The 25,895-nt window shown below is 41.3% G+C and overlaps 1 protein-coding gene across 5 annotated transcripts in view; it reads left to right on the forward strand.

The window, feature by feature from the left end:
- Positions 1 to 25,895, forward strand: part of magi1b (membrane associated guanylate kinase, WW and PDZ domain containing 1b) — a 141,072-nt gene that overhangs the window by 83,579 nt on the left and 31,598 nt on the right. For 4 of the 5 annotated variants that reach the window (XM_042405871.1, XM_042405872.1, XM_042405875.1 and 1 more), the window contains exons 3-12: positions 1,858 to 1,977; positions 6,770 to 7,012; positions 9,845 to 10,070; positions 10,867 to 10,949; positions 11,752 to 11,787; positions 16,386 to 16,443; positions 17,442 to 17,572; positions 18,832 to 18,951; positions 21,449 to 21,634; positions 21,827 to 22,486. In XM_042405871.1, the coding sequence (XP_042261805.1) occupies positions 1,858 to 1,977; positions 6,770 to 7,012; positions 9,845 to 10,070; positions 10,867 to 10,949; positions 11,752 to 11,787; positions 16,386 to 16,443; positions 17,442 to 17,572; positions 18,832 to 18,951; positions 21,449 to 21,634; positions 21,827 to 22,486 (1,863 nt within the window). The remainder of the gene's footprint in view (positions 1 to 1,857; positions 1,978 to 6,769; positions 7,013 to 9,844; positions 10,071 to 10,866; positions 10,950 to 11,751; positions 11,788 to 16,385; positions 16,444 to 17,441; positions 17,573 to 18,831; positions 18,952 to 21,448; positions 21,635 to 21,826; positions 22,487 to 25,895) is intronic. The other variant, XM_042405873.1, reaches the window with a different exon arrangement.

The following is a 25,895-nucleotide window of genomic DNA, read 5'->3' on the forward strand; positions in this document are numbered from 1 at the left end:
TCCCTTTTGAAACACTGGTCACAATTCCACTTCCTTGGTTTTCTAAGAGCAGCAGTGTCTAAATGGAGTCAAAATCAATGGTCGCTTTTGTGTGGAAAGTGAACTGACAGTCGGCTGAACGCTCGGGCTCGGCTGAGGACTCTCCAAGGTTGACATTCTGTTAAAGACTTGGTGCTTGGGAATGAGTGAACTGACACAGTTTGTTTGATAGACTTCGAGGGGATTTGTTTGACTTTAAATCAATTTCCTGAGGCTGCACGAGTGTCTGGTCACTAATGGTGAGTTTGGAAGTTTGTGGGGATGGGAATGTGATCTACAGGAAGAATTTCCCTCAGATTTTCCCCTTTACTGGAGGGCAGATACACATACGGTAGTCGTTAAAAAGACATATAATGGAAGAATAGGCTGTGATTGTGACAGCTGGGTGACCGAACTGATGCATGTCAAAAATATTTTGTGTGAGATATTTAGTGTCCTCAGACATGGGCAACATGAATGTCTCTCTGCATGTGCTGCATGCTTGTGTGAGTTTAATTCATGCTTGCTGGAGTTAAGATCTGCACATGTTTGATTTATCACCAGTGTCACTGAACGTGGCTGCAGTGGGAGCCTTTCCCCCTATCCTCACACATCTATTTTTACTAGCTTATTGCTTACCAACCCACTAGAGACAGAGTGATTGCGAGATAAGACTAATAGATCAAGAGATGGGAGAGAGGGAACGTAAGGGGAGGAAGCAAAGAAGAAGGGAAAGTCAGATGTTTGTCAGAACAGCCAAGATGAGAAAGATATTTTGCTGTGATCACGGTCGAGATGCTTAAATTTGTATCACTTCTTGAGCCACTGATGGAATAATTTTCTTTTTGTAGAAGGTTACAATAAAATGAAATAGAGAGTGAGCAGAGAAAGCAGAATGAATATTCAAAAGACAGGTAGAAAAAGAGGTAGTATGATTTTTCCATCAGGTAGATCTGCAGCGTTGTCATCTCAGGATTGTCTCTGCTGTAAAGCTGTTAACCATTGATGCCACACTGGCCAACTGTCAGCAGTCATTAAAGACAAGTGCTAGAATCTCACAGGCTACATGCCAAACCACACACACACACATTTCCCCCCCACATATGGCAGGATCCCATGAAGGTGCTACTATGATAACTCACACTGTACCCCAGTGTGACGGAACATCATAGCCAACAATGGATCATCTCTCTTTTGGAGTCTGCTGTTGCTGTAGAGTGATAAACCTTTTTTCTTAACTGACATTTTCTGCCATCACTATATTCATGACTTTTATCTACCAATAATACAGTCACTCATGTTATATGGCACTATAAATTAGAGCTGCAAGGATTAGTCGATTAATCGATTAGTTGTCAACTGTTAAATTCATCGCCAACTATTTTGATAACTGTTTAATTGTTTGGAATCATATTTTATTTAAGAAAAAAAAGTCCAAATTCTCTGATTTCAGCTTGAATATTTTCTGGTTTCTTTAGTCTTCTGTGACAGTAAACTGAATATCTTTGGGTTGTAGACTGTTTGAGGACATTTGAGGATGTCACTTTGGGCTTTGGGAAACAGTTCTCCACATTTTTTACCTTTTTCTGACATTTTATAGACCAAGCATCGATTAATCCGTAGTTGCAGCCCTACAATAAAGAGAATTTCTTAAACACTTTACATCCCTACTAACACTGGAAATTAGGAAAATGTTAGACAAGTATATTGATGCAGTTTTCAGTCTTCACAATTTATCTAATAGTATTATAAGGATTCAGCTGTCTCTGAAATCCTCAGTATTCCTTGTTGTTCATTTTAGTTTGCTAACTCCTACTATGTCTCTGTTTGGATGTCCAGGTACAACCCGCCCCCCACGTGAAGGTGAAGTTTCTGGCGTGGACTACAACTTCCTCTCAGTTGAGGACTTCCTGGAGTTGGAGAAGAGCGGAACCCTGTTGGAGATTGGAACGTATGAAGGTAAATTATAAAAATCATGCATTTGTTCGAGTGTATTGTGGGTAACTTCCATGGAAAAAAAACTTGCTGGGGTTTTCTAACAAGAGGGAACAGAGCCAGATACAGTTACCTCATACAGAGACAGCAGTAGGAGCTGTCTAAGGTGAAGCAGCTGTATAGATCCGTTCAGCCTGCCTACTCTTGGCAGGGTATGAGCTCCTCTAAAGATACGGTATGTTGAAGAAGTAGATATATAAAAGAGTAAAGAAAAAATAATCTCAAATCACCCTTTCTTGCATTTCAGAGTCCATTTTGCAGTTTTATTGGTGCATTTTTGTTATCTTTGTGAATAAACCATGCTACATGGAAGATGTGACCTCGACATATTTCCAGTGTAGCTTAAAAGGGAGTTTGGAGCTATAAGGTTCCAAAGTGTAAGTTTCCATTATATAGAACATCAGTAAACATCCATAGCATTTTTTCACGGGGCTGTCATAGACGCAGGTATAGTGGGGCCCTATTACTTCCACAAAGTCTCTCCATTAATTACACACAAAACAGGCTTTTACAGATTAGCTGATCTTATGTTCATATATATCATTCAATAAAACACACTGGAACTTAGTGGATTGACAGAAAATGAATCGCTAGCTATTTTCATAATCGAATAATCAATTTGAGTAATATTTAAAGAAAAAACAAAAATTCTCTCGTTCTAGACTTTTTAATGTGAATATTTTCTGTTTTCTTCAGTTTTCTGTGATAATAAACTGAATATCTCTGGGTTGTGGACTGCTGGTCGGGATAAAACAAGACATTTTAGGTTGCACCTTAGGCTTCAGGAAACAGTGATTGGCATTTCTCACCATTTTCTGACATTTTATAGATTGATTAATTGAGAAAAAAATCAATAATGAAAATAATTGTTAGTTGCAGCCCTAAAACACACAATCCGTCAATAGTACAAATGGACTGGACAGTTTCAGTGACTGTACTTAGCAGTTCTCAGACATGACTTTCTCTGTGTGCATGTGTCAGTGTATCAATAAGTGCATATGCTTTAATTATCAGCATTGAACCTGACTTAGTTGGAATGGTAGGAAATATCTAAGTCCTCCTGTACTTCCAGCCAGCACTTAGAGCTTGCCCACCCATGGTACACTGTCAGTAAGCAGGCATGTTGCACCCCTGTCCAGGCCAATCAGCCTACTTCTGGACAGGTGCACCTGCTTGGCACAGCAGGAGGGAACCATGTACCCTCTGCGCCTCCAGCCAGTGCTCAAAACATTCCCGCCCCCGCCACAGAGAGGTCTTGGTGCCAATCCCTGTGAGTCAAAGAGCACATGCTCAACATTCAACAACCAGGCTGAAAAACTCTAATGCAGAAGAGGCAGATATACTAATGTCTCCTCAATATGACATAATGCCATGCAGCAAGAAGACATGTTGTATTTTGAGAGGGTTTTTCTCAAATGGAAACATTCATGTTTACTTGCTCTTGGTCTGTTACAGCTATCATTCTATCCACCATAAATGTAGGTCAGATAGCCTACAGCAACATGTTTACCTCCTTTCTCTGGGGGTTGTTGAACATAACACATCACTAGTTGAAGTACAGTAGAAGAAGATGAAGAGAGGTGAAACTTGAGCATCAAAAAGCTTGTTTGAAAGTTGAAAAGGTTGCTGTCAAAATCTTGACATGAATTGTCTTTCACGTAAGCAACGTCACAAAGGTACATTCATGAAAAAATGATGTGGTGAATGCTGGAGTTTTTTGAGGGACTGAGAAGATGTCAGCAGTCAGTCAGTCAGTGTTTGGTTGATATGTTTTGTATAGGCTTAGTCACACAGACAGGCATACACACTCAGTCATTCAGTATATGATCCTTTCTTGCTGCCAAGATTGAATAATCTGTGTATGTTGGTGGAAACGTTCGTCATGTGTGGGGTGTCTAGTCTTGGTAGGTTTCAATCATCTTTCCCCATCTTACAGTAAAGTCACTGTCCACAGTAGCCGCTAACTTTTCAGGACAAAATCATTTGAATACCTTTGTTATATACGATGTTAGTTACTGTTACTTGTTACTAGTGTTCAGATATAGTTTAAATCTACTCTTAATAGGACAGTTCTCATTGACCAGCTCTCAACAGCGAAGCCAAAAAAACAGTAATCATGACACAAAAGATGTGTCACACACCACTTCTGCTTCACTGATAAATCAGTCACCACTGACACACTGGAAGGACTGTAAACAACAACACCATTCAGTCAGAAAATGTTTAAAGTGTCTGCTGTGTCCACTTAGCTTGTTCAGTGTTCCATAATAATGGCTTTCCCTCTGACTACATTCCTCTATCTTAACCCAGGAGAAGCAAACAAGGCTGATGGACTTGAGACTAACAACATATTTACTCCCCTCCACTAATGACAGTATATAGAACAGCAGAAACTTTAAAAAATCCCCTCTTTATTTTAAAGACTAAAAAATTCAGTTTTTGTATTTTTAGCCGGTTTAACTTGAAGATGGGGTGAAAAATGATGTAATCATCACAGAGAGGGTTGGGATTATAACCAAAGAGTAGTCATTGATACAACACATCAGATGAACCACTTTTTGTTTGCCAACTGTCAAAAATTACAAGGATACTGAAACCAAGGTAACATATGAATAAGTGTTTTAAAAACCATGTGATACAGACCTATTTTGTCATGCAGTGGCACAGGGAAGAGAGGGACCAACAGGTTGAGATTGGTGGATACCTCTCTGAGCCTTTCCCATCTCCTGTGGAGTGCCTCAAGACAGTATTCTGGGCTCCCTCATCTTTTTGCTTTATATTAATGGCATGAAAGCAGCCTGCTCAGTTCAGCTATCTAGGTGTCTCATAGGGATAAAGAGAAGATACAGGAGATATTAGTTGATGAGTAAAACAGAATAGAGGACCTCGCTATTTGGAAATGGGCTTCTTTTACACCTAGATCAGAGTCGATTCTGTTTGGTTAGTGTCAATAGTTTCAAAGTCCTCTGCTAATTACTTGAGTTAAAATTTTACAATCCAGGGCATGCTGCTATTGTTTTGGCAGACAGTCTGAAGTTGTTAGCCTCCCGTCTGATTCAATGTTATTTTGACTGTTCTGTTAGTTCATGGTACTGGCCTCTTACAAAAGCTTTGAAACAAACAAGTAGAACAAAACAGACTGCTTAGAGTCACCCTTGTGCTTGAGTCATGTGGGTAGGTGTCAGTTCTTACAGCTTCACTGGCTTCCAGTGGAGAACAAGGGACATCATTTTCAATTATGTTTATAGGATTTTACATAGAAATGCTCCCAGCTACATTTGCAATTATTTTAAGAATGTGGGGGAAGTTATAGTTATCACACTAGAGTGGATACCCATTGTTTTGGATGGAGACACCAGGAGAGGATCGGTGGGAACAGACAGTCCTGAGGGAGATATTAGCTGATAGAGAAGTTTTAACTGACCTATGATTTTCCATTGGACTGTGAAAACTGTTTTCAAAGTGTCAGCTTCCAACACACCTGTTGATTCCCTTAAAAAAAAAACTCTATAGAATAAGTTTGATGTGCACATTGGTTTCTGTGGTTATTTTTGCAACAGTCTGGTGTAGTTTGCACAAAGTTTTTTAAAAGGGAGTGCAGAGCTGCTTTTCCTGCTGTGCGCCGACACCAAAATAGAGCCCTGCAAGTCACAGACAAGCACAAAGGTCCACACACCTGAATATTTTCATTATTTTATTTTAGGTCTATGTACTGCTATTATATCCTCTCATGCAACCAATTTTTTTGCTTAAGCTCTGCAGCTACGAAGTTCAAACCATGATTCATCTGTGAGCAAGAGTATCTATCAATCTTCAACAGGAAAACTGTGGTGTGTTTTGGTCCTTGAACACAATGATTAATTGAAAATGTTTAGACTGGTTTTGGCATTTAAAACTATTTGGAAACTGCTACTTTCCTATTTAAGTTATACTTTGCCAATTTGTGTTTCGACTGTAGTTTTGCCACCTGCAGCAGAATATAATTTTTCCATTGCCTTTATGTCTTGGATGCAAATGCAGTTCTGTCTCATTAAGATGTTGGATTTATGTCTATCTTCAGATGGTACAGTCTGTTTAGGTCTGCCTGGTCTTACTTTGGATGAAAATGACTCAGTTTGTGTTTCTGCAGGTTTTGCTCTCTCCGTTTTGAAATAGTCAGTTTAGCTTAAATGTGGCACTGGTGAACAATTTGGCTGCAAAATGTTCCACTAAACGTTTTCGATTTTATGAACTGCTTGAAAAAAAGTATTACTTGTGCATTGGGAAGATTATGTTTTAATATTTTAACAAAAATATATGGTCAGAATGATCTCAACCAACTGAAAATCATATTTCAGTGTCATGTAAGCATTTCTCAGCGAAGTTGTGATTTGTCTTAGTTCTAGATAAGTGCATTGAATTAAAAGAGAGGCAGTGTGGCAATAATATTGTAAAAGTTTTGATAAATACTTAATATTTTCTGGTACTGCATAAATCACAATGTATAAACTTATGTTGGACCAACAAGGAAGAAATTTAGTTTTACTTTCACTCACACACACACACACAGACACGCACATTCTCACAGACAAAACTCAGCCTCACTATTTGCATACAAAGGCTTTGACCCCCCCCCCCCCCAAACACACACACACACACACACACACACACACAACCCTTTTACCCCTCCTATCTTGCCCTCCTACTAAAATTCCCTTCTTTTCTCTGTCTTTTTTTTAATCCCCCCCCCCTCCCTGCCTTCTTCTTCGTTGCCTAGGTAACTATTATGGGACGCCCAAGCCACCGGTGCAGCCCCCCGGTGGGAAAGTGATTAGCAATAGCAGCAGCGGCGGTGATGCCCCACTGCCAGACGGACTCAGCGGTAGCCTGCCGGGCTCGCAACACTCCACTCCCCGACGCTCCAAGTCCTACAATGACATGCACAATGCTGGAATAGGGCCTGGAGAGCAGCAGCAGGAGGACGACGAGGACCTCCCTGACATGAATAGTAGCTTTACAGGTACGTACGAGGGGCAGGAAGTCCAGGAGGATGGAGAGGAAATTTTCATTTTGGTGGAAGCCACTTTCTTGGAAGATGAGCTAGACTAAAGACACAAAGTTGAGGAAGTGGAATAAAGTGGGCAGGCATGTGATTCAAGGTGATGTAAAGTTATAAAATTAGAAAAACAAGTTGGAAAGAAGAATCTTTACTGTAAGTAGACGTCAGTTGTGTCTCACAAAAACCTTAAATCCTAGAAAGACAAACTTCTAAGTGCATCCCTGGTAAAATGGCACTCGTTTTTCATTTCGAATGCGCAAAAAGACCATGTTAACACCCGGCACTAAAATGAGTGTGATGTGATTTGATCACAGCTGGACATCTCGAGAAACAGTAATTGTCAATTAATCAGTTGATCAACTGAGAGAAGCTTTTGACAACTGATTAATTGTTTGTGTAATTTATTGAGTAAAAATGCCAAATATTTGATGACTACAGTTTCTCAAATGTGAAATAAACACTCCACAGCTTTTACACATCAAGGTTGGTTTACATTTAATAAGGAATACTATGTGTCCTGTGAAGATGGTAGTTGAATGGATTCTGTGATTCTCAAAGGAGCTTTGTCAAGTGTGAGAAAATAACCTGCTTGGACTTGGGGAGCCTGCATTACAAACTGGTGTTATTATGTTTGCGGGACAGAGAGGATACAATGAGAGACACTATTGAGATGCAAGAAACTTTATTCAGATGCGATACTAAATAGCTGGAATACCCTTTAAAATACCACTGTTTTTTTAGATAGTTGGTTAGACAAAATAAGCAATTTGAAGACATCACATTGGACTCTTGCGTGTGACATTGTTGACATTAACCAAGCAACTGATTAATCTAAAAAATAATAGATGATGAAAACAATCATTAGTTTCAGCCTGAGACGGCTCTGAATACTTGTGCGAATACACCCAAAACACATTGAACTCCATTGAAAATTGTAATGTGAGCGCTAAATCTCCCAAATACAGTGGATTTGCGTATGCCATCACGTCTTGAAGAATGTATGCCAGCTGGGGTACCAAACAGCCTGCATGGTCCTCTTCTCTATAGCATTTTTTTCTGTCAGGGGTTTCACACAGTGAACAGGGAGGTGAAATCCAATAACAAGTCACACAGTTTTTTCCACCACCTTGCAATTTTTACTGCAACTGATCAACAGCTGTCATGATTACTCGTTACGGTTGTAGTTGCAGCTGTATGTCTACTCCATGTTCTGGATATGCTTCCTTAGCTGGTGTGGACGCCTTTAAAACAAACAGACCTGAAGTGAGTGAGTCCACAGGCAGCTGCTTGCACAGCCGTCCTCGACAGCAGCCTGAGAACATGCTGTGGTCTATTTAGTTTGGAGTATAACACCAGAATGCGATCCTTCTTCGTGCAGCTCTGTTTGGGAGAAGAGAAAAGGAGAATCTGAGTGGTGATGGATAAAGTGGGAGGGGATGGTAGGTGGCAGGAAATGAAGGAGAAAGAGGGAGTGGTTGGGAAGGCGTAAAGGGGGCAAGTCTGAAAAGGATTGGGGAGAGAGAGAGAGAGAGAAAGAAAGAGAAGCAAGGGAGGTTTGCATTTTGTGAAGGAGGATAAGCTCAGAAAATGAAGAAGTAGGAGAAAGAGCACAAAGGAAGTGGAGAGAGAGAGCGACAGAGAGAGCACTTTGGTGTGGTGAGGGGCTGCAGAATACAAGAGCTCCTTTGATTGGTGAGTAAGGGATCTCTGGGTTTGACTACATCTGCCTGTATCTATGCATCCAAAAATGTAAAATAGTGCCATCTGGCTGTGAGCAGCAGAGGGTGGATGACTGACTAACCTCCATATTTGAAATGATTCTTAATGATGTTATTAGTACTCGGTGGGTCATTTGTGTTTGTGTGAGTGAGAGGGAGATTTTATTTGCTTGATTTAAAATGATTGTAAGCACAATGCTGACATCAGAGCTGGTTTGATAAAGGGACTCTGTCTGATTTTGAATTCTCTTACTTGCTGAACTCATTTTGGATATTACCTCTGTGTGTTAGTAGGTCAGTAGGCATTGTAAGGCGGTTGACTCAGCCCTTAAGTCGTTTCTACTGTGTGTTTTTAGAAGGTGGGACCAAAAGTTGTTTATTTGCCTTCTGTGATTGTGTGAGCTATGAAGGTGTCAGTCAAGTGTGAGTGTGAAAGTGAGATAACAGGAAGCCAGGTGATAGCACTTCATAGGTCGTGGAGCAAGGTGTGAACTGCCCACTCAGCTGTCTTCATTTATGTAAATGTATAGCTTTAGGAAGTAGTTCAGGTTGTTGGCTAAACAGATATACTCCACAGTACTGTGTCTGTAAGGTTTAGTCCAAAACTAGATGTGTAAAACTTTGGAAAGTCCTTGTGAGTCATTAAAAAAGGGCTTTGATTGGCAAGACCAAGATTTCTAAAAACTCAAACTACTCTAATCTTGGAAGTATTTGGATTGGAACTATTGGACTCAGAAATCCAATTTTTACTCATTTCTCATAAACATTTTTTTCCATCATACCTCACAGTCTGTCACATTAGCAACCTGATTAAAACCTGTGCCGTTTCTAGTGCCGTTATGTTCCTTTTCACTAAAAATAGACTCAGATTATCCAGGGAGCTACGTATGCAGTGGAAATAACAGCTGTTGTTTCTGAGAAAGACATTTTTAGTCGATCATGTATCGAGGCTCCTCTCGATGCACTCAGGTTGTTTTCACAGCTATTTTTGTTTTTTTTGTTCCTGAAGGCATTACCAGCTTCCCGTTATCAGAATAAGCCTAACACCACACCATGTTTGTCTTCACTCTTCCAGGAGACTCCAGTGAATTAGACGAGATTCATCACTCGGTGCGACCCTTTGCCCCCCGCCAGAGTGAACCGTCCTACCCTGGGACAACCCCCTCACCACCGTCCACCACGGAGAGCACACAGCAGTCACACCCTCACCTGAGCCATCCTCCCCCTGAGGACCCACTGGGACCTCTGCCTGACAACTGGGAGATGGCCTACACCGAGAATGGAGAGGTCTACTTTATAGAGTAAGTACCCCAGGATATGCACAAGTAATACAGTACGTCAGTGTTCACTTTTTGCTGAGATCTGCTTCAGCTTGGATAAGTCATTGTGTAAACATCATCTAATTGTCCTGACAGTCCAAAAGAGGGGAGATCTTCAAGTATTTTTGTGCCTGTATATACTGTCTAATGTTTAACTCCCATTGTCAGTAAAAATGAATGAGATAAAATAATGAAATAAAGAATAAGAAAAAGATAAATGTAGGTTGCGTAATTCTGGACATAAAATCGCTGAGTTTCAGTTTGGAATAGGACATCAAATATAGAACCAAAGCAAATGTTCTCAGGCCTGTCTCATATAGGATGACCTGTTATCTACAGTTTGAAGGTGTGGATCCATGTTTCCACTTAGTATGATATTTGTCATTGTGGACGGTAATCAAAAGTTTTAGAAAGTGTAGATTTTTGAAAGACATTTTATGGGGCATAAACCAAGCACACATTTACTTTTTCTAGGATCTGACACACATGCAGCTGCTCTACCTTCAGCCTTATGAATTAACATATTAACTTGAAATTGGGAATATTAAGTCTGCATGATAGTAAGTTGGGGGGAAAAAAGTAATTTGACTGAATTTTTATGCCCTCCACGTCATGATAAGCCAGTAGATCCTCATTCAAATTTGTACTATAATTTTTAGATCCTGTCAACATCTTATAAATATTTCTTTCTACATGCCAGATGTAAAGAAATACATATTTTTATCCTTCAGTATTTTTATCACCTCCAGGTAATTTTATTTGTGTATGTTCTTTTCAGCCACAATACGAAGACCACCTCTTGGATAGACCCTCGGTGCCTGGACAAGCCTCAGAAACCCCTGGAAGAATGTGAAGATGATGGTACGTCCATGTGTGTGTGCATCATTAGCAATGTGTGATTACTAACGCTGTATTTGCATTCAATTCTAGTGTAACAAGAGAGTTGGTTAGGTTGGGTTATAAAATACCCAATGTTTAATAATTGACTAATTTCATGGTGATGTGTTGTGAAAAATCAAACAAGTTGGTGCCAGAGTCGTGGTTCCCACCAGTAGCCCTTAGGTGTCAGTGTTGGGTCACAGAAAATGGTGAGCAGGCCTTGCGTGCGTTCTTTCAGCTGTGTATCAGAATTGAATTCCAAGGAATTGACTGCATCATTTGCATCATTTAGCTCAAATATGCATCCTTGATGCACACATGTTTTCAACCACAAACGCTTGCATATAGACACACACACACACACTCACACAGACACACACACCACACAGCATTTTTCATGAGGTAATGTTATTCATGCAGCCATTTAGTTTCCTCTGGTAAGGTGCACAAACATTCACAAATTGAAAAGTGATAAATGTTGTCATTACTTGCTTAATGATTTTGGTTGAAAGAAATTCTACCACAACTCAAAGCCATTGCTGCCTCAAAGCACACACAGAGATTCAGTCATCTGGGGGGAACTATGCCTTGTGATTTTTGTAAACATAGATTTTTATGTGAAGGTTGGGGCTCTGGCTTTGATTAACTCTTGCCACCCTGTGGACAGATGTGGTTATTACATTTGACTGATTCACAGATTCACCTTTCTCCCTCTCTGCCCCCTCCTTTCTCTTTCCCTTTAACAACAATCCCATGGTGCTGTGCTGTCCAACCATCTGAGTAGAAGGGGTGCATACAGAGGAGCTGGACAATGACTTAGGTATGTACATCTTTAACACCACCCAGTGTCTGTCTATCCTGCATTCACCGTGTCACCTTGGTTCTGCACACAATTGATTTATTGTTGCACTTCAAAGAGTTTCAGCTAAATTTAAAAGGTGTGAAATGGGTCAGTGAAGATAATGGAATCACCACCGTTAAAAATGCACATCTACATAATGCTCAACTCCGACGCCAACAACAACAACCCCACCAGCAGTGGCTCATACAGAGTCATTTGACAGTTGGTGAGCGATGACTCTGACAATAACTCTCTAATTATCTAAAAATGAGACATTATGCCGCGCTACCAGAGACTTGACCTTTACCTAACCTTACCGTCTGTATGTGGCTTTGATTTTTGACAAACACTGAAAGCTGACCATGAACACAACTGTCAACATACCCACATGCCGCCAGACACACAAAACACTCACACATCAGCAGGCCCTCATTTCATACATAAGAGACAGAGCTGATCCGAGGAAGATTGTCGTAATGATGATTTCCTAATGGGTGTCTGTCGGAGTCAGACAGCAACAGGCCTTTTTTTTTTTTCTTGGAACCCATCAGCACACTAACTAGCCTATCAGACACAGCAGCGCAGCAACTTGTGCCGGGATAAATGGTGTCTGGAGACTGCGCCCTGCACCTTTATGCACTGGTAATGAATGATGTCATTCCATTACAGGAAATATCTGATGAGTGATTATACTAGCCCTTTGTGATGGTCATGTTTGGGCATGACTTGGAAGTACATTGAAAAACAGGGACAAAAACAGAATTGAACATTAAATACACACTTTTTATATTTTGCTCTTGTAGTATTAGGAATGAGGCTCACTACATTTAGTTTTTGTCGAGTGAAAATCTATTAAAAATGTAAACATCCCAGAAAAACAGTTTTTGTTTTGAGCTTGACTTGTATGGATTTTGCTTTTTTTTTGTAAAATGGGATTTGAAAGGTTTTCTTTAGCCCTAGGGTCAAAGAATTTCGTGAAATACTATTTAAATCAGTACTTCACGCTCTATATATTTTTCCATCTTCTGTTAAAGCTGCATTAAATCAATATTTTTATATTAACCTTAAATCAATGACAAATATTTTTATATTAACCTTAAATAAATGTAATGTGAAAGGGGCAGACTGCAGAAAAAATTCACTTTACAGCATTTTTACTCTCTTCTAACTCATTAACAACAACAAACAGAGAAAGAAAGAACACCATATGCAAAAAAAAAAAAAGCGTTGAGGCACTGGGAAGGCGAACCTTCAGTCCTTTTTAAGCATCTTAAACAGCTGCCATGTTCTAATCATCAGATCAGACAAGTCCCCTGTCCATAAGACAGCTCCCCTCAGGATGAACATGTTCAATAACTATCGATCAACACAATCCAATACAGGTAGGCAAACAAACGCAATTAACTTGAGTTCTCTGAGGAGGAGCAGACTCAGGCATGTTATGAACGCCAGCAGCTCACACACACACATAGACACACACCACAAAGTCTCTCTCTCTGTAGCGCACGCTTACTCAAGAGAAATAAGTCACAGCACTGTATCAAGAGAATAGCATACAAACAGTTAAACATGTAATTCATCATGCTTGACTCCCTGTTGAATCCACAATATGTTTCTGGAAGGTGGGAGGAAAGCAACGCTCCGTTCCTTTCTTTAAACGTACACAGTATTGTTAAGACGGTTGCTTCACCAAACGACCTCCCTCTGTCTTTCCTAAACTCTCTCACGCACATACACGCGCACAGGTGCTCCTCCAGGAGTGGGACTAGCGCAGTGTGAAATCAAGTGGGTGATTAAAATTTTGCGCGAGGCCAGGCATAACCGCATTCCATTTAACGTTCCAGTTCAAAACATCTGAATGGTAATTCACCGTGCCCGCTTTTGTGGCTTCACCCCGTACAACAACTCTAACGCTGTAACCTTGCATTCCTCTTCTGCTGTATGTTTTTGATATTAGCTGCATTTAACTGGAGTAGAAAATGTGGAATAATAGCAACTTGAGTGTTTTACAAGCATCAAATCGACGACTGATTGTGTTGTTCTGAATCAGTTTCTCTTACATGCCAAGGCTATCTGGTCTGCCTGTCTGTTATGGTATTCGTCATGTACAGACAATTTAAACATTGCCATCCGGCTTTTTATTGCATCTGCTGCTGACTCCACTCCAACCAAGAGCCCTCCTCATTAGAAGGCAGAGGTAGGCTCTCCAAGTTGGATGATTGTAATTACCATCTACTCGCACACAGGGTGAGGCGTAATTGGCTGAGGGTAATAACATGTAAAACTGATAGATCACAGGAGAGTATTATTGGACAATCTGTGTTTTTGGCCAGTTAGAAGCCTCTGACATTATCTATGTGGAGGCCAGCCAATAATCAGTGCTGCTGTAATCAGACTATAGAACTGAATCAGATGGCTCTGTTGGAGATAATAGCATCACTCTTTATGGCAAACACACTGTTGAAATCACACCCTGCTGAAGTGGGCACAGTCATGTTCATATCTTTTCCTAATCGGTGTTGATTATGATGGATTTCTTTTCGGCGGTGGGTTGGGTTTCTGTGAAAGTCTGAAAGACATGCGTGTTTGCATTACTGTGAGTAAGCAGCTGCTTTCAATGCCACCTTCTCAAATGATGTGAAGTTTTCAGGCGAGTCAAGGGTGCAATCTTTAGTCCACAAAGCAGGAGCCGGCGCAGGTGAAGTAATTTCACACCGAAGCATTGTGGCTTTCAGTACTAGTCAAATGTGTTGAACACACTTTCTCATTCTAGTGAATGCGAAGGTGTGTCTAAACTTTTGACTCGTGCTGTATATAAAAAGAAAATGAAGGACACAAATGTTATTGTAGAAGACTGCAGCCAGAGTACCATTGTGTTTAGCCAAGGTCAGTATCTTTTCATTAAATTAGCCATCAGGTTATTTGTGTGAACGCTGAAAAGCATGTTGCTTTCATACTTTCCGAAATATTCAACATTTTCCGTCACTTTTGCTCCATTCAAATGACTGAACGGGATATTCATAATGTACACGTTTTCACACTTATTATTAGATTATGGTGATATATAATTTATCACAGCTCTTTTATTTTAAATCATACGGACACATATACATCAGTCACGCCTGAAGTCTCTGTCTCGCTCAATCTGAAATATTTTTTCGATGTGACTTTTAGTTTTTGAGTTATAAGAAGCTATACTTTCATGTTAATCTCTATTAAATGACCAGTCTTACCCAGGACTGAGACAGCAGTTAACAGCAGTTAGTGGATTCTTAGCTGATGTGACTGTGCATTCAGTTGCAGTAGGAAATCCCAGTACTCAAATCATAGACCTTTAAACAACTAATTTTAATACAGTACAGGACTGCTGAGGATGCACAGCTGAAGGAAATCCGCTAAATAGTTCAGCCTTACACACAGACACACACACACACACACAACAGGAAACGAGGGATGGACCCAGTTTTTCAAAATAAAAGTGCTTATAGTTCAACTTTTGTGAGGGATTATACCTCAGCTGTTGTTTTATCCTTATTCCAACAAAGACAATTAAAGGAACCTCAGCTTCATCTCAGTACACTTAAGCTCATTTAATTCCTCACTCTGAAACTCCCATTTGAACTTCTTTAATTGCTTACTCTATATTTTGCATCCTTCATCCCTTTCCCACTTTTCTAACTATCCCTGCTGCTTCAGCTGCTTTCTCAATGCTTTTTCAACTCTTATCTACTGATTCATACTCCATTCAAACCTTAAAATGTTCCACATCTTTCACACATTTGGAGTTTTATTCAACTGTCAAATCCCATTCATACTTTTTGAAAATATTCAACACAACCGATTGAGATTTTCTAATTTGACCCACCCATTTCCCCACTTTTCCAACTCATTCGTACTCCTTCAGCTGCTTCTTCATCCAAATTGAAGCCAGTAATCCAGTTTAGCATCAGCCTTTCAAACAGCCGGCATTCAAACCGCAATTTCTTCAGAAATTGCATTTTCTAGTGTAGGAATGTGCTTCTTTGTTCTGATCTTTGGACTATTTCATTGGTATGAGAAAAAGAAAAGGAAAGTAAAATCATGTCGTTAAAAAAAAAACACAACCTTTGCACTCCACCACTAATCCAGATTTTTCTCACTGTGAAACCAGGTTTTGTTTTTCTCATGATGGTTTCAAAGCCTGAATCATTCCTCCCTCTAACATTCACCTGTCCTCCCTTCTGCCTTCCCTCTCTCTCTCTCTGACCCCTTCCCCCTCCTCCTTTCATCTTTCCATCCGTCCATTCACCCATCCATCCCTGCCCAAGGGGGTCTTGCTCTGCTCTTATCTGATGTGTGGAAATGTCAGCACCGTGAGTGAACAGGGGGACAGCTAGACAGCATGTGAAGCTGTTGAGTCACTCTGGCCCTGGAGACTGACTGACAGACACACACAATGCAGAGGCAAAAGGTCTCCACTGGCCTTGCCTTTAATGGCTCAATACATGGCTGCCAGCAACTTAACAGCCTCAAGGTTTTTCTTCTTTCCGTCTGTCTCATTGTCTCCGTTTTTTTTTTTTTTTCTCTCTCTCTTTTAGAACTTCCTCCAGGATGGGAGAAAATAGACGATCCAGTGTACGGGGTCTACTATGTTGAGTAAGTGATGCACAGCACAGTTTGTAAAGGCACCGAACACCACACAAGGATGCAAACTCAGTATGCAAATGCACACGCTGACGCTGCATGCAAGGCATGCAGAAAAAAGAAAAGGCCTCATTTTTCTTGTTGCACATAAATAGAAATGCATCCACATACTTTCATTCTAACAGAAGCAACTTTTGACCTTACTGTAAACAGGAGCAGCTGTAATGTATGTACAGTTCTGCTGTAAGATGTCATTAAATACAACACAGCCTGATTTCACTTCAGCTATTTTGGTCTTTTGTGTACTGGAAAATGTAGGCCATTTTGTTTGTGTCGTTATCATTTGGGAAAACATGCAGCGAGCGTGTTTGTGTGTGTGTGTGCACACATGTGTGCATCTCATCTTGTGTAAGACCCCTGGGCCTCAGCATTAATATGAATATGTTTCATGCGTTTTTGATGTTGTTCAAAGCAGCACCTGGGGGCTCAAGGCTGTGGCATTTCTATTTTTTCCCTCTTTTGTCTCTGCAATATTTTATCTAATATACATTATTCACCGTATCCTTCATATCTCAGCGCTGGTAGGTCAGTAGGAAACCTCCCAGGTTCTCCAAATATGTGTTTATAGTTTCTGTGAATTAAGCCATGATCAAAATGTGATTTATTTGATGCGATTAATGTGTCATGTACTGTACTTTCTCAATCATGTGTAGAAGGATGCACGTATATTGTGTTACTGTGTATTAATCAAGGCTTGTCGGCATTTCTCCACTCCCTCTCTTGACCCTATCTCTCTCTTCTATTACCTTATCTTCTCCTCTGTGTCTGTCTTCCATCTCTCCGCTTGTCTGTCCGCTCCACTTTTCTGCTTATATTTACCTGCTGTCCCACATCCCATTTTCTATTCTTATTTTCAATTTGTTTCCTATTATTCATTCCTCCTGTCCTTTTTTTTTTATTGCTTGTTCCCCAACCTACATCCAATCATCTCTCCTCCCACCCTCCCAAAGTCATATCAACAGGAAGACCCAGTATGAGAATCCAGTGCTGGAGGCTAAGAGGCGCAGGCAGCTGGAGCAGCAGCCTCAGCAGCCTCAGCCCCAAAGCCAGCAGCCACCTGAAGGTGAGCGCTACATCCGAGGTTCGTTCACAAGCCCCCACCAAGGGCGTCATTTCCTTTCTTTCTATTCATGTGCGTGACTGAGTTGTCTTCATACGTGTCTCTATTATGCGTGTGTGAATGATTGTGTCTGTCTTTATACCAATTATGGCTACAGGACTACTTGATGTTGCCTGCTACTGCTTTATGATTTGCTAAGTGCCCTTCCATAAAGGCATAACTATTATTTGCGGCTGTACCATGCAGCCTTTTTTGAAGTTAATTTCTGTTTTCTGCGTTGCCTTTGGATATTTGTTTGAAGTAATAACTTGAAAGCTTTTTATTTCAAGGAGAAAACAGGTAAGTTTCGACTGCAAATGATCTGACTGCTACACAGTTTCTTTCCTAGTTTATGTCAGTAAGCACTACCATTAATGACACTAATGAACTAGCATTCTTCAAGAAGATTTCTTGGTTAAGCTTGCACAGCTGCTAAAACTCTAATAGGTTGCTCTTGTTTCCTGTCTTAAACTTTACACATCTGCACGACATCCCGCAGAGAGATTAATTGTAAATGCAGGCCGGTCCGCACGGGAACTCTCCTATCGCGCTCCACCTTCTGCTCATTCAGCAGAAATCATTTGATTCCACTCGATTACCTGCTGACTTTTCTCCCGTCTGAAAGCTCAATCTCTCTTCAAAAACTCAATACCTTCAAGCGGAGCTTTTACCCACTTTTTTCACTTCTGCATTGATTCTATCTCACTGTTAAGAATATTAATGAAGGTTGTAATCTGACCTGTGCCGTGATGCTGTAACAAGGTGATTAATCAAAGTTGGTAGCCATTATGAAGAAATGGGTCGCTCTATTTTTACACACCAATGTTTTTATTCAATAGGGAGATGTGAAACAGTGTTAAAAGCTTCATGAAGTTTGTTCAACTTGTTTAACCTGGGTATACATGTTATCTCAGTGTTGCTCAGCAGGGAGATGTGAAAATGTAGAGTAGGTAAGGTCTTACATAATCTGTTGAAACATTTTTAACCACTTTCTTTCACTTTCTTTGTGTGAAGTTTTTGTGACTATATAATTGGCAGATGCCATGACAGGAAATGTATCATTTTCACAGAGAAAGTTTAGCCCCTCACCATTTCCTAGCTTCAAGCGAAGCAAACTGGCTTTTTCCCCTCACGCACAGCACAGATGACAGTCTTGACACAGAGTCCTTAGCCCTGGTTTGTTAGCAGCCGTGCACCTGTCTAGACCCCATCTAGAGAACATGTGCCTCTTGCTGTTACAGAATGGATCGAGGACTCGACGTTGGCAGGGGCCCCGCTGGCCAGCTACGCTGCCAACCACCAGGAGACCTACAGAGACCCTCAGACAGGACCCCCAATGCCCAACGCGATGGGACAAAAGCGTAAGTTCTCATCTCTGCAGACTACAGTCTGAAGCCTCGTGAAAGCAGGATTACTCATTACTTTTCTGTTTTCAGGCAGTTTTACCCAGAGCGACTTGTTATGAGTTAAACAAAATTCAGCTCTCAGTGTAGTTTGTTTTCCTGAGCTGGTGCCTCGGGCAAAGTTTGCATTTTCATGATGGAGGACCTGTTGTGAACTGACACTGTAAAGCTGCTCTCTGTATGAGTGTCATCATATAATCTTAATAGGTCAAATAAAATTGAACTCATTTGGTATTTACAGTAGACTTAATTTTTCCAAGAGAGTACATGAGGCAGTGTTGGTATTTTTATGTGAAAACACACCACATGAATGCCAAGTACAGTTTTATTTCCCATTGTAACTGTATTTACTGCAGTCACATGTCGATTCTCACGGAACCTCTGTTATGTTGCCTGAATCAAATAATAGCCAGATTTTACTCATCATTTAGAGACACACACACACACACACACCTACAGACACAGTGTCTAGCCGTGCTGTGTGTTTCCTTCTCCTGGTTGCCAGATCCTTTTATACCAGCCTCCCACTAGAAGCTTGTCTAATTAGCACAGCCATGGCAGAGAATTAACTGCCTCACCCTGTCTTTCCCTCTTACTCTCCCTCGCTGCTCTGTCGGCCGCCTTTTCCTTTTCCCTCATCGATCTCTTTATTTTATGGCTCACATTTGCCGTCTCATTGGCTTTTGTCCTGTCTCCCACCACTCTGTGCTTTGGTTCAATTGTCGGTTCTGTCCATATTTCTGTCTTTCTATGTCTCTCACTCCGTCTTTCTCTCCCCCCCTCCCACCCTCTGTGTCTCACTACTTTGTACAATCCTATGCCTTGACATTCCTCCAGAGAAAGGTGTCATTTGAACTCTCTTTATCTAACTCCCTGCTTTCATGTTTTTGCTGCTTCCTGGTCTGTTCTTACATCTCTGGATCCCTCGTGGATAAAGCTGCCATCTCAGTTCACAGTTTTATTACATCTCTCCTGTTTTGAAAAACGCTATTCAAAGGCATCGCGTACAAACACACACACACACACACACACACACACACAAACACACATACTTTGCAAAAGGCCACAAATGCAAGGACACTAACTGACTCCAAGGGTAATGCATTTTTCATTGAATGCGTAAGCTGTAGCACTACCGTAACCTAATGTGGTACTGCAGGTCACTCGGCACATATTGCTTTGTGGTCTCTTATCCTTAATGTACACTCACTCTGCCTCCTTCTCTGTGTTCGCTTTCATTTTTTTCCTTTTCCTCTGCCAACATCTCCTCATTCATTTGTGTAAAGTATGCGAAGTGATTCGTGTAAAGTAATTTTCTGTTACACTTTGTCTATTGATAAATGATTAGAGCTCAGCCTGTCCCTGTATTCAACTGTTGTTCTCAGTTTCTGACATTCTCAACTCTGAAGACAGCCAATACTTCACTGCATTTTTTGATTTGGACTGATTCCATCTCATACTGTTCTTTATTTCATCATAAGGAAGGAAGAATGGAGGACTGAGTAATTAGACTGATTTAGATTGCAGTGCTTGAGCAGTTCTCAAGAGTTAAGACCATTGTGAAATTAGTTTCATGGAGATTTCTGAGTTAATTAGCCCTTTACAACCAGTGCTGAACAATAGAGATGTGTTGTTCAGGTTGTTCAGTACGAGGTTGTACTTTCAGTAGCCATCCACCAAAGTGGAGCCTTCTCTCACACAAACCTGTTTGTAACCTTCACGCATTAAGGACGTCACTGGCATTTTGATGTTATTCTACAAAATTCTGGTACTTCTCTGTACTGCTTTGTGTCCTTTTTGGAGTATCAGTGTCTTCACTGCTAGGTGGGGAAGTCCCTTTTGATAATGTTATTGAACTAGGCTTTTGATTCCACACACTTAAAAGTAATCAATGTTGTCAGTGTTTGATCCTTTACAAGCATCATTAGCTTTTCAATGATTGTTTTTTTTCTCCAGCCAATAATACTATAGATAATGAAATCAAATTTAGTTGTGAGATACTTCCAATACACTAGACCCACTTTCAATCTGTTCTCTGAGTGTACCAATGGTTGGAACTGATTTTATGCTGGGAATTACCCCCATTTTCTACCACATACAACCTCACTTGTCTTATAAATTCCCTCTTAACCTATTTAATCTATTTATTATAATCAGCCTGTTTTGAATCATGTGTCATCAGACCAGAACATACCCACTGGGTGATTACCCAACCATGGCCAACAGCCATTACGCTCATTTTGTATAGTTACAGTGGTTAGGTCCTCATAGTGAGTAAAAGTTATTTGGGTGTTTAAATTAATGATAAGCTTTAATGTGTTTGTTCAGCATCTTTTTCACATCAGTGAGCATGGGTTAGCTTGACACTCAAACAAAACCCAAACTGTGTAATTTAGTTGGTGCTGCTCCACTGGTCCATCAATCAAAATTGAATTTCTTGTGTTTGTGTGTTCAGGAGGGAAGCCTTTCTTTACTCGGAACCGATCTGAGCTGAAGGGGACTTTCATCAATACCAAGCTGAAAAAGAGTCGTCGGGGTTTTGGTTTCACTGTTGTGGGAGGCGACGAGCCAGACGAGTTCCTGCAGATCAAGAGTCTGGTCCTAGATGGGCCTGCCGCCCTCGATGGCAAGATGGAGACAGGTTGGGGCACTGAATTTATCAAAGTTTAGACAGAGCACTGCTATAGTTAGATTTTCTGAATGCTGATTGTAACACTGTGTGCAACTAAGGAAGTGTAACTTATTTCCCCTGAGTTAAAATTTGATCAAATTAAAGAAGAATGTTTTTATTTTACAAAATCACGCTAACTTCTCCTTTGTCTCTACCTTTAAGGTGACGTGATAGTGAGCGTCAATGACACATGTGTACTAGGTTACACCCATGCCCAAGTTGTGAAGATCTTCCAGTCCATCCCAATTGGCTCCATGGTCAACTTGGAGCTGTGTCGTGGCTACCCACTGCCCTTTGACCCCGATGACCCCAACACAAGCCTGGTTACCTCAGTGGCCATTCTTGACAACAAAGAGCCCATCATCGTCAATGGCCAGGAGGCCTCCAACAGCTATGACTCGCCGTCCAGCCACGGCAGTCAGAACAACAACAACGGCTCGGCCAATGGTGGGGCACCGCTGAATGGCCTCCCCCGACCTCACAGCCCCTCTGCGGAGGTGGCCTCCGACACCTCTTCCCAACACGGCTACCCCAGCGATGTGGTCACCCTGGCCTCATCCATTGCAACACAACCAGAGCTCATCACTGTACACATGGAGAAAGGAGACAAGGGCTTCGGCTTCACTATCGCCGACAGTCTCGGAGGTGGAGGGCAGAGAGTCAAGCAGATTGTGGACTACCCACGCTGCCGTGGCCTCAGGGAGGGTGACATCATCGTGGAGGTGAACAAGAGAAATGTGCAGAGCATGTCACACAACCAGGTGGTCGACCTGCTCAGCAAGTGTCCCAAAGGCAGCGAGGTCACCATGCTGGTGCAGAGAGGTAAGTGGAAGCTAACCCCTCCTTTTTATGTCAATGATTATGCCATTTGTACTGTAACTGATGAGGACAGATGACGATGAGGAAGATGGAGAAAATGGGTGTCAAGTTATATGGCAGTTTTTGATTTATGTGCCCATGTGTTGAAGAATTGCAAAACAAAACAAACCTTTCCCATGAATCTGCTTGATGCTGTTGACAAAAAATAATAGGCTTCTGCCTTACAGGCTGTTCCAGCTCATACAGAGCTCTTTTTATTGACACATATTTATTTATTCGTGTAAATAGAGATTGGAAGTAAAAAAAGAGATTGCCAAGAAGGCAAGATAGAAGGATAATTATGGTAGGGGAAGGGGAAAAGGAGCCGCAAATTGAAATAACATTTGAATACGTGGCTGAAAGTGAAGTGAGAAGAGAGTGAAGGAGGACTCAGAATGTTTACGCTGAATGGCACTGACAGTCAGAACATTATAGCTGTCTTGAAATGGAAACGAGGCAGAGAGAAGGAAAAGTTAAAAGGGGAGATGGAGGAACCATGAAAAGAAGGGTAAACACGGGAGAGAAACTCAGAATGTGTTGGTGTTTCAGGTCAGAGAGTCTCAATATTCTCACTTTTTTTTTTCCACTCTGTCTTGAACTCTGCTTCCTTCTCTCTCTCTGCCCAGGTTCCTATGCACTTTCATTTTCTGCCTGCTGTGTTTGTTGGATGAGAACATGTCTGGTTTATTTTGAGCTTGGTATACTCCCATGCTAGAGCTAGCCACTTTAAAGATGCCACCAATTGTGCTGGCATGCTTTCTTGTACCCACCTGGCTATCTGGCTTGGCATGAGGTGAAACCTGTGACATTTTGCTGTTAACACACACTTTCAGTGTTAGTTGGTCTACATCAGTGCTGAGAAAACAGTGCCCAGGCCTGTGAATGCAGAAATTAAACATACAACAGCCAGCTTTTGTCATGGCTTCTGATTGAAAATCACTGTCGCACACAAGAACTAAATGGAAACAAAGCAACTGTGAATGGAGGATAAAACTGAAATGATTGAATTTCAGTATTTTCCCTCCAATCCCCCTCAGACTCACAGACCTCCAGAGCTCAAAACGCACTGTGTGATACAAGTAATTGGACCATTTTCTCTGTCAGACTGTCCGTAACTTGCTTTGGGGCTTATTAATTCGAGTAACTAAAGGTTTTTTTGTGTGTGTGTGTGTGTGTACTCGCGCACACGTGCAGTTTATCTCCTCTGTAGGGTTAAGTGCCCAGAACTGTCTAGGGAAATTGGTCAGATGAAGGGCGGCCAAGTCGTATTGTAGTCTTCCATTGAGTCTCCCTTCTTCCTGTCTGTCAATTTAATCTACAGTAAATGTGTGACTCCGTCTCAATTTGTATCTCCGTCTCTTTCGCCATTCTGTTTCACTCTCCCTGCTTGACACACACTCACACGCAAAGACCCAACCGTTCCACTCCCCCTCACTGGCTTTTTCTAATGAGTAGCATTTCTTCATTGTGCTTGTGCACACAAACCCATAAAGTGATACAGCCTCATCATGGGCACAGGCTTAATGGGCTGTCAATAAAACAGAAGGCTGTTTAGCTTGGCTTCTCTAAACGCAAGGACTACCTCTGATAGACAGAGACAGACAGATATGATTTGGATGGAAGGAACAACACTGAAGTCAACACAAAGGTATGGAGGAGGAAAATACTTATGGAGCATTATAACTGAACCAGCATTACTACTGTAAACAAATACAGAAAACAAATATATTAAAGCAGGGCCTGCCTGTCTGGTACTTCATGCAAATTAATATAAGAACAATAGTCTGCTCACTACACTTCTCCCCTTTCCACATTTAAGTACCAATTACTGGCTACTGTATGTTTAACAAAGAACCTTTCTGATAAAGAGCCTGATGGCTCCAGCATCACAACACAGCCAGTAATTAGTGAGCCCAAGTAAAACTCGAGTAGTGCAGTGTGTCGACTGCTTGTTTTATGCGTCCCACACTGGGACCGGCTATAGAACCTCTATATTTTTTTGGTGCCAAGTGTGATGTGTCCGTAGCACTGAAAGCTGTGAGGCACTGAAAGCTGAAACGAATGCTTGGTCAGATTTATAGCCTTCTTTACTTCTCTTTCAATCACAAGGTTTCAGGTTTTAATGAAAAATTTGGCCAATTTTAGACTGTGTTTGAATTATTTATCGCATAGCTTCATATTTAACTTTGTTTTGCTTCTTTTTGTTTAAAAAAGAAATAGAAACGTATCAAAAGAGTATTGTTTTGGTATCAGTACCAAAACTTCTATTATATCAGCGCTAGCATGATAGCCGGCCAATCCAACACCTGCACTTAGCTGCTTGAGAATTCTTTATTTGTTGCAGATATGAACAACCAAACGGTTCTGATGATCTACATCTGGTTCAGTATGGACAAATAAAATGTATTCAGACAGCCTATATCTCGCATTACAAGAAATAAGAACTAAATAGTTAAAGAAAACTAACAGATATCAGGGCTACCCTGGCTCCATCAAAGCTTTATGGACAAGAGTGTATTTCTTCCATCCACTGAATTAACAAACATTTCTCATCCCTCAGATTTCCCATGTTGAATCGTGAATCTGTTTACATTTTCTCACGTCATATGTGTTGCTAACATATGCTGTCCACACACATAGATAGTAACACTCATGAGAAGATGAACCAAGGTTCTAGACACGGTGCCTTAATTACTCTACTGCTTTCTCCTCGCTGCTTTCTCACTCCAGCTCCCTCCACCACCAGCAGCAGTAGCAGTAGCAGCAAGGCACACTGGCCTCTAATTGGGGTCTTGATGTCAGTTTTGCTTATCATACACATGCATCTTTTTCTCTCTTGTGCTGTCTTTTACTCTCACTCTCCTTCCATCCATCAGGAATCTCTTCTTCACTAAGCAAACATGTCTCACGCATGTACATACACACGCACACCGACGCACCATCTCACAGTCGCACATCCAATTACAGATTCCAGGCAGAAAGACCCCGGTACAGTCTTAATTGGTGGAGATCCACCCCTCCTCCACCCCTGTTCCCCTTTTTCTGTTCCTATTCCCCGCTGCCAGTATGTAGATTCACACCCGCTCGCCCACATGCAGATGGGATCCAATCCCCGAGGACCAGCGTGCGCAACAGTGTGTGCCCCCTCACCCCCTCTCCCACTGTCTTTCCCACCGTGTGCAAGCATGTGCGCTTGTCAGCTTGTGAAAGTGTGTGTGGAAATATTGAACGTGTGTTTTTACTCCACACCAGCCACAGTGTGCTGAACGTTGCGATTCATGGATCTCAGTGTGAAAACCTGGCAGTGTGAATCTCATTTTAGTACCTCAAAAGGGTTTTTGCATTTCACCTTCTTTGTCTGAGCAAGCTGCAT

The sequence above is a fragment of the Thunnus maccoyii genome, chromosome 3 (genome assembly GCF_910596095.1).
Source record: "Thunnus maccoyii chromosome 3, fThuMac1.1, whole genome shotgun sequence".
In the NCBI taxonomy this organism is placed as follows: Eukaryota; Metazoa; Chordata; class Actinopteri; order Scombriformes; family Scombridae; genus Thunnus; species Thunnus maccoyii.